The sequence below is a fragment of the Passer montanus genome, unplaced genomic scaffold, assembly GCF_014805655.1.
Source record: "Passer montanus isolate IOZ18808 unplaced genomic scaffold, ASM1480565v1 scaffold10, whole genome shotgun sequence".
In the NCBI taxonomy this organism is placed as follows: Eukaryota; Metazoa; Chordata; class Aves; order Passeriformes; family Passeridae; genus Passer; species Passer montanus.
The window spans coordinates 35,635,137-35,649,411 of NW_024356505.1; the positions used below are offsets into that span (position 1 = coordinate 35,635,137).

General features: G+C 36.9%; 1 protein-coding gene across 1 annotated transcript in view; it reads left to right on the plus strand.

The window, feature by feature from the left end:
* PTPRN2 (protein tyrosine phosphatase receptor type N2) overlaps positions 1-14,275 on the plus strand; it is a 632,217-nt gene that overhangs the window by 593,060 nt on the left and 24,882 nt on the right. The window contains exons 18-21 of the mRNA XM_039710389.1: positions 4,809-4,928; positions 6,075-6,241; positions 11,867-11,920; positions 13,926-13,990. Of these exons, the coding sequence (XP_039566323.1) occupies positions 4,809-4,928; positions 6,075-6,241; positions 11,867-11,920; positions 13,926-13,990 (406 nt within the window). The remainder of the gene's footprint in view (positions 1-4,808; positions 4,929-6,074; positions 6,242-11,866; positions 11,921-13,925; positions 13,991-14,275) is intronic.

A 14,275-nucleotide genomic window follows, 5' to 3' on the forward strand; every position in this document is an offset into this window, starting at 1 on the left:
AAAGCTAATTTCTGATGACTTTTAGTGGACTTTTGCTCCTTAATGTGGTTTTTTTCAGCAGTGCAGCTTTAAACAGAGCTCATATTTAAATTATTTAATAATATGGTTTGTTAGGAGTCTACTGAGAAGAATAAGAGCAGTTTATGTCTCTATCAGAAAGGAGAAAGAGAAATTATTGTAACACATACAGACATATTGAATTTGCCTTTCCTTATGACTTCCAAACAAGTGGTCCTGCAACAGAGGGACACAATACAACTGTGCATTTATATATGGTCCTCGCTGAAGACATTTTTCCATCTGCAGTCAGATACTTTTTTAATGAAATACAGATTGATGACTGTTAATCATCCAGCCTGCAGATGTGCTTAACTGGCTGGCACAGTTATGATTTTGCAAATGGCAATTCTCACCTTACCAGATTTGACCTACTTCATATTAAAATTATGTCATTTACAAATAAAATATTTCACCAAAAAAAAGTTTGCATGACTTTCTGACTGGAATGCATTGTGAAGCTCTAGTTAGTAATAAAAATCTAAATTCAACCCATTTTTTTCCTTCAGTTAAAAGATCCTCATTTTTTTAAAGCTTGAAAGACATCACAGTTGAGTTAATTATTTTCACAATATGTAATGGGATGAATGTTGTCTGATGCAGCAAGGGTTAGCGCCTTGCATTGTTCTCTTAGAAGTCCAGTTTATTTATATTGAGTTTTGATTATCCTCAAAAATTATTTGGGTTCTCTTTGCTGGTTCATCTGCTTTTCCAAGTATGTTTACCAGTTACAGCAATTGTATAGAAAGCCTAAAAGACTGAAAAGGTAAATTCTGTATTTTGCTGGAGGTCTGTCCCAGAGGGCAGCTGGTGTGATTTGCAGGTTATATTTAGTGAACTAGCTGGATTTAACTGATAATCCCATCTATTTTCTACATTTAAATCATTGCATTTTAGAAACTTCTCCACTAGTCTCCATTAAATGAAGTGTCTGGGCAGAGCTCGTCTCTTGTCATTTCCCCATCACAAAAATGACAGAAATGGCTGAAAAAGGAGTTTGGAGAGAATAATTTATTATAAAAAGAAGCTTCAAAGTGATGAAGTGTCTGAAAAAGAAAAGGGGGTTCATATTAACCATTTTATTTACAAGCTAGTAAACAAGGACATTTTAGCGTATAAGCTATCAAAAACTGATGTTTTATCAGATTTATGGCATTGTTGTAACACTGATTCTGCTATTTGTGACTTTGTTTTTCTCATTACATGAAAAACCAATTCTGCGCTCCTTTTCAAGTAATTCTTACTAAATATAATTCATCCCAATGTGGAAGCCCTTTATATGGGGCTGGCAATGCTGGATAACCACAGCATGAGGTCTCTACACTTGGAGGATTTCATCAACAGGGAATTCTGAGGATCACAAATGCTCTGGCCATCTTTGGGTTGCAGGATTCAGCCTTTAATTTGCAGCAAATGGAACAAGATGGTGTTATTCTTGTCCAAGAAGTGTTCTGAGAATGATGCATACAGCAGAACCTCATTAAAGATCATTAACATGTTACTCTCTAGGCTTGCAGGCTGAAGGTGGACATGTCACGCAAAACCATGCAGTGTCCTCCCTTTTCAGCAGAGAATGCACTGCAGGCTCTGCAGTGAGCTCCTGTACAGAACTCAGGCTTTATTGCTCCCATTCACAGGACTCCATTCAACATTTCTTCTTCATGAATTTCAAACATGAGCATGCCTGTGCTAAGTTATTTGAATAAAATTAGTTTTATATATTGCAAATATATACATATGTATATTATATGATGTATATATAAAAATATATTTAGGTTTTGTAGAAACTTAAGAGTCTAAGGCTTAATTTTTCTGGGCTCTACATAAAAAGAAAAGCTTCTGCCCTGAGGACCTGATGTCCTCTTTGTTCTTCTATCATATTGTGCAAGCATACAAAGTTCAGAAATGTGAATTACTGCATATTTGCAGTTGAACTTCTTCCTCCATTCTCCAAGGCCAGCTGAAATGTCTCTTTGGTAACCACAGGCACTTCTTCAGAGGCTGTGCTGGGATAGTACAGACCAGCTGTGTGCTACCTGTTCTTTCTTTACCAAGTCACATTCTTGGGGCCACTTTGTGGTTTATGGGTGTGTCTGAACATTGAGCACAGCCAAGTGTGAAGTGCTGGGAGATACAGCTTCTGAAAACGCCAACAATTGCTTAAAGATGGGGAGGTAAACAGATGACAGTGTAAAACTCTGAACAGCCTTGGACTCATCCTGCTTCCAGGTTATTTGGAAATACATGGTAATAGATACCAGCCTGATGTTCTAATATTTAAATTAGCAAGGAAACAATGAAAAGCTGTAGTCCTCCAGTCACGGGTGGTGAGTCTTAGTGAAAATCCCATCTCAATGGTAAGCACAGGAGTTGCAGGGACAGTTGCTTGTAACAGGAATGAAGGCACTAGATTGTATTGCCTTCTTGATTTAGTAGATTTGACTTCTACTTTTCACACAATGACCTAAAAGAAATATTATGCCCCAGAGTAACTTTGAAATTGTTTGTTTAAATTAACTTTCATTTGGATTTATGCTTAATGAAATCTTCAGAGATGCAGACAGCCCCTCTCTAATGAAATGCTCTTTCTTTGAACCAATGAACAGGGTTGCCAAACTGTAAGGATTCCTCTCTAAATGAGTGGGCTTTTATAATGTTACACTTGGGTGGCACAAGCAGAGTGCTCGATGATTAGTTTATGGTCTAGATCATTGTATTTTTATTACACTCATAAAAACTGTGTTTCTCCTCATTTTCGTAATGGCTTCAATGAGCTTCTATACCTTCTAGAGGCACATTAAATCGTTATGTGATGAAAGTACTGATTTAGTGGGGCTAGTTTTAAAGTAAGATGCATGTTTTGAATTCTTATCTTAGTCTGATTGCGGGCTGAAAAAGGTGAAACTATTTTAGAATGAAAGAAATCTGTATCATCTTCCTTACATATAAAAAAGGTTTCCAGCTGTGGCCTGAAACAAATGCAATACAAAAAAAGATACAAATGATAAATATACATCTGTCTGTAAAGCATTTATAATTTTTAAGTATATTTAAATGGTTTTATGGCATTGTGAGGTATTAACGTGAGGATGAGGAAATTACAGACATTTTTATTTAAAAAACCTTTTTTGAGGGGTTAAAAAAAGAAAATATTATTCTTAAATTCTACTGTAATTATTTATCCCACTTCTTTTCAAAATGATAAATAACCCTATTCTGGGTAAACCCTAGATTCATTTCTCTAAATAATTCTCAGCTGGTTTTAAAAGTAGTTTTAATTATGTTGCAAAATGAGAAAGGGAAGAAAAACGTTATTTGTTTCTCTATATGCAAGCTATTCTTAAAAGAGAAGACAACATCATTATCCATGAATGGGAAACCTTTTTATTTGATATGTAATTTAAAAAAAATAATCCTTGAATTGAATGTATCATCTCATCTTTGCACAGTTTAGACAAAGGCCTTTTTTGTTGACAAAATTTACATGTCAATACAGTTGCTTATAAATATTTCTGTGAAATAAACATAACCCTTCACAAAAAGAGCAGTTTACTCTTCATTTAGTAATTTTATATGCTAGCAAAAAGACAATGAAAGTTGTATGCAAATATAACATCAATGTACAGCATAATAATAACAGTTTTTAGTGATTATACTGCTTGGTATTAATTCATAGGAGCCTTTTTGTTCAGTCACGGGCTGTGTTTGGAACAGAGATATGCCAGACCAGAGCATCTCTGCTTGTTTGCTGTTTGTGAGACACAACCACAAATCCTTTAGTTGGGGATGTGCTTGATTCTTGTATCCTATTCTGTAGCTGGTCTAAATTATTAAGTGATCATGCTGACAGGAAGATACTCTGTTTTCCTCTGTTGCTGTACCTGTGCTCTGTGAGTGCACTGTCTGCAGCACAGGTTGGACTTTCCTTCTACCTCCAGGAAAAAAAAAAAAATAGAAAAACAGAACTAGAAAAGAGAAAGGAGAAGGGGAGGAAAAAAAATGAAAGAAAAATAAATTAGAAAATAGGGAAAGAGAAAGGAAAATAAAAGAAATTTTTTTAAAAAGGAAAAAGGAAGAAAGAAGACAAAGGAAAGCTGGAAGGAAAGAAAGAAGGAAAAATAAAGTAATGCACATTTGCAACGAATCTTTTATAAATGTGCACTTGGAGGCATGACTTCTCGATCCAAAATGTTCCTCAAAAAACAGATTTGCTCTGAATTTTCTCTGCCTTTTCTTCATTACTCTTGCTCAGATGCAACTTTTATGATTGTTTCAGTAATGCAGTGCTTTAATGGCTTTTGCTTCTTGACAATCTGAAAAAAGACATGGGGTTGAGAACACAAACAGGTTTCAGTGACTTGTGACTTCAGTAGGTCTGTGCTGCTTCAGTGTTAAATATCAAATCTTAAATAGATGGGTGTTCTGCAAGCACCATTCGGTGTTCTTCAGTGGATCTAAAGGTTTGCCAGAAAAGCAGTTGCACATGGTACCGGGAGCAAGGAGAGATTTTGGGGATGACCTGTATTGAAATCACAGGAAATTCTTTAATATTTCATGGACGCCTGCAAAATATGGTGCCAGTTTATTCAGGGATTTGAAAGCAGCTGCAGAGTAAAAGTGTCTAATGAAAATGAAATAAATTTCCTGTGAATGGAATAAATTTTGATTGTGTGTCTGAGTGCAGTAATTATACATGTCACGCAGTAATTAGGCAGTCACAATGTGGCCACGGTGTCTTTCTTTGTCTGCAGATGGTCTGGGAGAACGGCTGTGTCGTTATTGTCATGCTGACACCCCTCGTGGAAAACGGAGTCAAGCAGTGCTACCACTATTGGCCGGACGAAGGGTCAAACCTCTACCACATCTACGAGGTACCTGCACAAAATTTCTGGTTGCAAACATGACAGTAAGTGCTGATTCCATCCAGGGCAGAAGGATGCTGGAGATGCTCTCACCCGGAGGTCGAGCTGCGGACTCTGAAATGCACTTGGTGTGCCTTCGGGTAGTTCTGCGTTTGCAAAAAAATTGGAGTGCAGCTTTAACAGCAAGGTGGTTTCCACCAAGTATAGTAAATAATGAGTGAAATACTGCAATATTAAAAAAAGGACAATAATGTTTGCATTTTGAATGGTTTTGCAAGTGGTTGATATATGAAAGCGTGTATTTATGTTTTATAGGAAATTAGTATGTTTAGAACTCGTGGATTTTGCCTTAGGATAGCCATATGTAAATCTTTGTAGAAAAAACTCTATATTGCTGTAGTAATTAATCCTATCTATTTTTATCTCTTGCCTCAGTCACAACAACAAATATATATTTTTGTTTTCTGCTTTGCATTTCTAGCCCAAAATATCATATCACGAGTTATGTTGCAATGCAACATTGACAACGACTGTCAGATTTTTCCAGTGGTCCAGCTGTGTAGAGAAAGAAAATAATACAACAATGCCAAATACGAAGAAATGTGGAGAAATTCTGAAGAAATACTGTTATTTAAACTAAAATGGGAATAAAGTCATTTTCTGAAAAGATGAGCTCTGCAAATAAGCTGCATTTTTTAATGCTTATTTTTCTTCATAGCAAAAGAAACTGAATTTTTACTTCTCATGTGAATACAACTCAGATTTTTAAGACCTTTGAGAGTGGGCTGGGCAACGCATTTGTGGACATTTCTGAAAAGAAAGAAACTGCCAGTCTAACACATTTTCAATACATTTTCAAAATATCTTTTGTATTCACATCATGTTATAAAGATTTAATTCAATGAATTTTTCTTTTGCATTAAAAATGTCAAGATTTTTCTTGTTTTCAATGCAAGAGCAATGGCAGCTAACCCCTTTCTGACAGCTACATTGATTGCTAAATTAATTTTTTTTCCCTCCATACTGGCCAATTTGCTAATAAAAAAAAAAATTTCATGCAATTCCTTCATCCCAGAAATCTTACACGTGCAATCCTGGAGACGTGACTTGCAAGCAGAATTGCTGATCTCCGTTTGTTCCTTCCTGGGCGTGTAGGTAAATCTTGTCTCTGAGCACATCTGGTGCGAGGATTTCCTCGTGAGGAGCTTCTACCTGAAGAACCTGCAGACCAACGAGACCCGCACGGTGACCCAGTTCCACTTCCTCAGCTGGAACGATCAGAGGGCTCCTGCTTCCACCAGATCCCTCCTGGATTTCCGCAGGTAAAGCACAAAGTATGGCGCTTCCTCTAAGATGATACGGGTCTGAGGAACTAGTGCTTTTTTTTTTTCCTTTAAAGAATTTTTGGGTTGAAATGGGGCTCCTCAGCCTGTGATGCCACAATGCTAAACCAAGAGAAATATCTTCACTAGGTTGATGTTTAGTGTTGCTTCACAAAGAGATGTTGCCTGGGTTTAAGACATATTCATTTTGCATTTTGAGATCAATACCTTTCTTCCCTTTGTATAATCTCAGTGCTTCTGTATTTCTTTGTTTTTCAAGTATTTATTCATTTCTGCAACTTCCAGGCTTTTTGTGTGGTTCACCCAAGATCCTTATATCAGGACTTTCACAAGTAAATTAGGAAGTGTGAGCTTTAAAAAAAGAATCACAATGGAGTCATATGGCGATAGCATCATTCCCATGGTACCATTTGCTCATAAGGATCCAACAGCAAGGCCTGCAGACCTTTGGCTGCAGGAAGGTGGAAGCTTGCGGAAGCAGATGAAAATATTGACAAAGCATACCCTTTGGAACGTTAAAGAAAGTCAGTGTGGCTTTAAAATACAAATATACAAAGGCAAAAACTGTGAAAGTCCTCGCCACATTCTCTAATGTTTGCTGTGCCTATCTAAATTTTAATTTGAAAATTAAAGCCATGCATGATAAATACTGGAGCGAAATAATCTTCATTTGATTGCAAACCGTGCCCAGTGCATCACGTGTAGGTGTTAGCGTGTACCAGCTAATCCACAGTGACGCGCTTATGGCTAATGAAAAGAATCTCCAGGAGGTTTGGGGAGTTGGTGCTCCATCCGCCAGCAGCCTGTGGGATCACATGTTGTTCTCTCTGCTCTACAATATTATCTACAACCCCCCAAAGTGATTATACGGGGCTCAGCGCTCAAAAGATCCAAACTTGTTTCTTTCAAGGAGTGCTGGGAGCTCTGACTGATGCCAGTCGAAGTTGTGCATCTGCACCCGAGGGGAGGAGCTGGCATACAGCCAACAGGAGCTGGTTGCACAGTTGTCTGTTGGCAAAATTCTACCCTTAAAAATTTAGGGCTAAATGCCACCCTTCATCTACTCAGTATTCCTGTACATATTGCAAGGCTTTTCAGAGCAGAGAGACATCTCACACGGTGCAGCTCAGGTAATGGAGTGCAGCTGCTCTGACTCACTTGGAGCTGTGGCTAGGTGAGGATGTAAGGATACACTACAGAGTCACAACACAAAAGCAATAGTGGAGCAAGGAAGCACAGCCATGGGATGGAGTTGAAACTGTAATTGAATTTTCAAGGTTTTTTTCTCTGGGTTCAACTTTAATATGATTTTTATAGGTTGATTTCCCTTTGCTTGTGGTACCGAGGAAGTTGCCTGTAGTGAATTTTTGTAGTGAGAATTGTGACTCGGTTCCATTAAGCTGTGTGAGGCTGCAGCACAGAGCCAGTGCAGCGCCCAGCTTTGCTCTTTTCAAAGTTAGTGGGAAATCTGCTAGCAATTCTAACTAGAGCATAAATGAGCCTGTACAGCCAGGACATCTGAAGTTCAGAGCACCTCGCCTCTGGCTTGTTTCAGTAAGGATTGAGGTCCCTGCATGAGCTGCAGGATTAGATCTACAGCAAGTCACAGTTCACACCACCAGGAAAGCGCCTCTTAGAGTGACATTGTGTAAGGGTTAAATAGCCGTGTGGAAGAAGTGTTGTGCAATACTTTGAAAAAGAAAAATGATAACTAGATGAGAAAAGTAGCAGAGCTGCCATTCTTTGTATTTTAAGCCAGTATGGGAATGAACCTGTTAAGATTTAATTGAATTCTGAGTGTTCATTTCACATGTATTCACAGTCCAGTGTAGGGTACTGTAATCATTTGCTACGTGCAGATTTTGTACAATGAACTCATAGTACTGAATGCATAGTAAAATTCCGCCTGAAAAGGAATTTTGGCATGCACAATAGCCTGGTCTATGAATCTCAGTTTTCTTGGTCATCTGATCTTCGGGTTGTTTTTTCTTTTTTTTTTTTTCTTTTTTAATGACAAAAAAACTAATGCACTATTGCTAAAATAATGTATTTGGAATTCATTTATACAATACATGTTTTGCACCTGAAGCTTTCTATTGAAAGTACAGACTCTGCTGAATTACTACAGCTGAGTCATAAAGCCCCCAGAAAAATGTCTGACAGTGCTACCATACTCTTAGTAGGGTAGTGCTAGGAAGGGGCTGCTCTCATTTCTTTTAATCTTATCTATGTTTTTATGTGCATTCAGTGTGTTTGTATATATATATGGATATGTGTGTATATTTATATATTCACATACATATATGAAATTAAGCATATACATAACCAACCCTCTATTTTTTATAATTCATCACCAAGAAAAATTGGATTCCCAAAATTACCTTGCCCAGAGTCTGTGGAAATATGGACCTAAACATTTTCATTGAAGTAAATTTTGCAAGTCTCTTTGAAAACTGAAAGCTTACATTTCTCTTACTCTGTATCAGACAGTGATTTAGATGATTTTGCATCTAGCAGATACATTAAACCTTGCTGAATAATCTATCATACTTCCATAATGTAGGAATAAATTGCCAAAAAGAGATTATTCTATATACTTTACAAATCTGTACAAAAGACAGTCCCTGAGAGGTGAGGCTACTACGGAAACCACTGGTCAGTTTTAAATGCTTCTGGAGTCCTAATTTCATTTTGAACAATAGACCAATCATTATTGCTCTGGACTAGCTTGTTAGTCATGCACTGATATGTGTCATTAAATATTTCTTAAGCCCAGAGGGAGCACATTTACACTTTAAAGAGGGACTGCTAAGCTAAAAGATAATTAGCATCACATGTGAGGGCTTTGCTTAAAATATATATCTATTATGCTATCACTTCTCGCTGTGTGCAATGGCATTTACTAACACTGCTCACTTTAAAAATGGACAAATTCTTATTTTGCCAGCTAATTAGCGGTTGCCAGTGTCATTTTTGTGATGTTGCAGCTAGTAATATGAGCCCAGTTGCATAGTCACAAAAGTGATCATTGGAAACTGTGACTCTGCTGCAGGGACAATGTGGGAAACCCCTTTTCTGAGCCTCTAACGACCTCTGACCTTTGCTTGCTGATGGTTTGCATGATGATTTCTTTTTCACTCAATGAGCCAAGGGTTGGTTTGTATTACTAATCATTCTTTCTAAGTTAATTCTTCCTGTATATGTATATATATAATATATATTTTCTTCAACATTCAAGAACTTTGCTTACTGATGAATTTTCAGCTCACTCTCATTAGCCAGAACTAAGAATGAAATGAGATGTTGCTGCACTTCTAAATATTTTCATAAGCTATATATAGACAAAGCTATGAACCAGCTGGATTGAAACCCTTTGTTTTAATGTGTTTTCTGAAATGTGTGATAATGAAAATGTTTGAAACGCCTTCAATAAAACTGACAAACATAAGGTGTCTTTCCCTAACATGTGTCTCTGGCTGTCTGATTTACTGAGAGGTCTGATAGATTTAGATCGAGTTTGCCATTGAAATTATATTAGGACTTTGGTAGATGAGTAGTCACAACATGCAAATATCATATTAGTGGTGCCACGCAAGGAACAAAGGAACCACACAAGCAGAAAGAGAAACGGTAAATACCCCTCTGTAGTGACTAGCTTTTATTTAATACTTGAAATGGAAAAATAACTCTTTACTAATGCACTTGATGGGGGTGGGGGGAGAGTGACCAGCTGCGAGTTGGGGAATGCAGGCTGACTGTATCAGATGTTGGTACAGACATTTCAAATATCATTTACTGTATAATTTTTTTTAAAAACCAAAGAAAGCCCCACCAAACCAGGCTTTATAACATATAGAAATAGCTGATCCTCAGGATACAACCATCAGGAATTGATTGGTGCATTCATATGAAAACTCTGCTGTAGCCCAAGTCGTTGAAGTTTTGTTTGGTACTGCCTGCATGTAGATATATTTATGGACATATAAATGGTCAATTTAACTTCTGAGGTCATGTGCTTCTCAATGGCTTACCACTCGTTTAATAAGAACATTGTTCTACTGCATTAATTACTTATATCCAGGGAATATAAATATAGACAGAATGTCTCTGCAAGTATGATCTACATAAGTAAGCAAGAGAGTAAGAATTGTGAAAAGTCCCTGAATTAAAATGTTTAAAGGGAATCCCAACAAGAACTTAATATTGTTCTCAAGTTTGGTTAGAATCTTAAGTAACAAAAATAAGAATGTGAAAGCATGGTTTCATGGGATATCACCAATACCTCCATAGCCCATTTGGGTTGAGTTCCAGGTATCCCAGCACCCTGTCAGAAGTTTAGGCATCTTCAGGCTATACTGTAAGCAGTGTTTAAAGATATGTGCATGTTTTCACAGCACAGATGTTAGTGAATAGATGAACAGCCAAGAACTAAATGATTCAGTAGGTTAGTTATGCTTTAAAATTCATAATAACATCACACCACTGTTGTTACATTTCAGCAGCTCCCTTTAGTTTAGTTATCAGGATCCTGTGCAGCACTTACACTGACCTGGGGACTATTAGAGCACCCCTTGGAAGCTGCCCTATGAAATGATTTTACAGGAGACCTTCCAGTTCCAGTAAACTCAAACAACTCATCAAATAATTTGAATGAAAGGTTTTGATTTCTTGAAGCAATGCTTTCCCATTTTAGCCTTTATTCATCTTGCCTTGTTAACATATGTGTGCATATTTTATGGATTTTTGGCCTGTAACATTCTTGACATGCAAAATATATCCTAGAGCAGAAGAGAGGGCTTGGGATTTTGGTGTTTGTAAGGCAATTTAAATAGATTTAAACCAATTTTGTGGGCTCTATTCTTAGACTGAGCATCTTGGTTTGCTTCAGCACGAGTTAATTCCTTCATTGAGTTTACACATCAGCTGACCTGTTCTGTGGTTGTACTTTTATTGATTGATTTCACATATATTCTCTTGCCACTGCAAATGTTTAACCAGGAAGCTGTCGAAGACAACAATGTGTAAATATTAAATATATAACACTTTTGCAATAGAACTAAAGCAGTAGAACCAAAGCTTACTGATGGGTTTAGTTATTTTTACTATTATAAGATTACATTTTAGAATTTTTAAGTGTTTCAGGAGATTTGGCATTTGCTTTTCTGGGAGGAAGTGGTGTTACAGATCAGCACACATTGTACAAAGTGTAGTGGAATAGCCTTTTTTAATTTTATATTCAGTTTGATGACCCTTGATATTTCCTGGAGCAAGCTCATGAACTCAAAGTTTGCCTCAAAACCAAGACATCTCAAGATAATCTTCATTTTGGAGCTAAAAAATGAACTATTTGAGAAAATAGCTCTTTTATTTTGCCCAGACAACAGTAATAGTGGAATGTTTTGTGGGATTCCTTGGGCAGCAAACCAGAATCAAACTTTAAGGAAGATTATTTACCTAATTGCGTGTTATATTAGGAAACTATCAACCTGAGTGTTCCTTCAAAGTCAGTAATGTTTGCATTTTCTTATTGCTTATTTTTGACAGTTGGCGAAAGAAACAGTATATAATATGCTTAATTAATTTCTTGTGTCTGTTTTATTTCAGAAAAGTAAACAAGTGCTACAGGGGTCGCTCTTGTCCAGTAGTTGTTCATTGCAGGCAAGTACAATTTCTAAAATAGCTTTAGAGAGATCTGTATGTGTAAGAATTTGATATAGATATAAACAAAGCAGGCAAATTAAAACTTTATATGAATCACTAAACAGTGAGGTAGGCTAAAAGTTTTAAGTATAATTCAATTGAGTTTTAATGCGATTTAATATTTAGGATCTGTTTTCATCATAAAATTATTCTTCCATATGATTTTTTAGATGTTGAGCCATGACTTAACAACATATGGCCACTCTTTCTAGAATAAGTAGCCCTTCAATTTTGCACACCTCCTTCAAAATCACAGATGTACTTTGCATGCCCTCTCAATTTAGTCTGCTTTATTTTATTAACACAGTTATGTTATATTTCTTCTTTACTTGTTTTTAGTGATCAGGGTAAGAAGAGAGCAATGTCAGGGAGTGGAAAGCTGCCCAGAGATTGAGTAATTCTTTAAGCACAGACTATTTTTAGGCCTGACAATGTGATAGATGCACATGAAAGCTGTCAGGCAGTTCAGTGGAAAAGTTTACCATAATAACATTAATGTTGGGTTTTGCCATTGGGGGTTCTGACTTACTTATCAAAAATATCCTTGTAGATAATGAAGACAGAAAAAGAGACCTGCTAAGAGGCAGGATGCTTTTCTTCACTTTGGATGGGAGTGAGGAGGGAGGAGGGAGGGGACGTGTTTCTCACATGTGGCTCAGACTGAGGATGCAAGGAGCTGAGTGCTCCAGAGGGGGCTGGTCTGCATTGCCTTCAGGAAACATGAGAAAGGAATGATTTGATGCACAATGAAGAGCCTTCAAATTTCTTGCTATTTCCTTACTGTGATGGATGGAAATATCTACCATGAGCTCAGGAGTTTTTGTTTTTATTGGGCCTGATTGCTGTCTTGTCTCTCATTATTCAGCTTAACTAATAAGATTGTGTCTTTGTTCCTTTCATAGACAGAGAAAAAAAAATTATTACCACTTGCTCCTTTTCTCTAAACAGTGATCTAGTAACTGAAAGAAAAAAATCTCTGTCTACAGAAATTGAGTTTCATAGCCTGACTGTAAACTGAATGCGATAATGTGCTTCATGCTGTTCTATTATTTTTTCTTTCATTAATTCTTTTACACAAATTGAGCTATCAATAAAAATAATGGCTTAATTAATAAAACTACATACCAGCCTAATGGGTCACACATGCACCTTTGTAAAAATTTTGGGGAGGGAAAGGAAAAAAGCTTTTACTTAAAGTCTTAATTATGTTTGCTAACAGCAGCTCTAAAAGAGCATCACGCTGGCAATTACACGTTGCTCTCTGAAAGGGACACAAGCTGCATTCAGATTAGGGAGCTTTGCCCCTCCTGAGGCTTGGTCTCACATCTCTGAGGAAGGGTTATGGATATAGAGAAGTTAAAGCTATTTCTTAAAATAACGAGATAATATGTCTTTCTGGTCGTTGTTACTAGGGAAGAATTAAAGGGAAAGGTACAGGTTAAAAACAAACCACTCATATATAGTAAAGAAAGATTGCAGTCCTCAGTAATTAAATATTTATTATTGGGCAGATCTCTGCATTCCCTCTGACCACTATGCTCAAATGCATTCTGGAGCATTTTTGACTGTTCTAGATAAAGTTCTAGTCAAACTTACTCTGAATTATTCATCTCCTATATAAGTGACTGTAAGGTCACTATATGTACACTTTTTTAATAGAAATGGTATCCTGGTTTAGGATTTTCCACTGTTGTTTAAAATGCTTTTCTTGCAAAAACACATCTTGGCTTAAATAATCAAAACAAAGCCCTGTTATCCGTGCAGGGTAGTAGTTAATCTTCCATAACCAGCTTGTGTTTATTCAGTGCAAGCTTTCTCTCCTCTCTCAGTACCCTCCTTTAACCCCTCGTTCTCTCCTCTCCCACCATGTGTAACACTGTAACATTAAGGGCAGGTACCTTCTTGTTGAGTCTAGATGCACGCTGATAGGCTTTATTTTTTCTTTTTCCTTTTCTGTTGGCAGCGATGGTGCGGGAAGAAGTGGAACCTACATTCTAATTGACATGGTTCTCAATAAAATGGCCAAAGGTGAGAATCGAAAGGCTTCTTACTTCCTCAGTACTGAAATATGTGCTTGTGTTGCCATGACAACAGTGGGGGAGCAATATTCACAGAAAATCTGAGAATAAATTAGAGGCAAATTGTACTCTTTCCTGAATGTTCTGTAGTTTTATTTTCATACCAAACGCAAATCCTTTGTGAATGAGAGGTGTGTTTGTGCTACTGAGAAGTATTTAATTTTTTAATTTATCATTTAAAATAGTTATTACAGTTTTTACAAGAGATGCCTTGGGGCTATACAACCCTAATTTA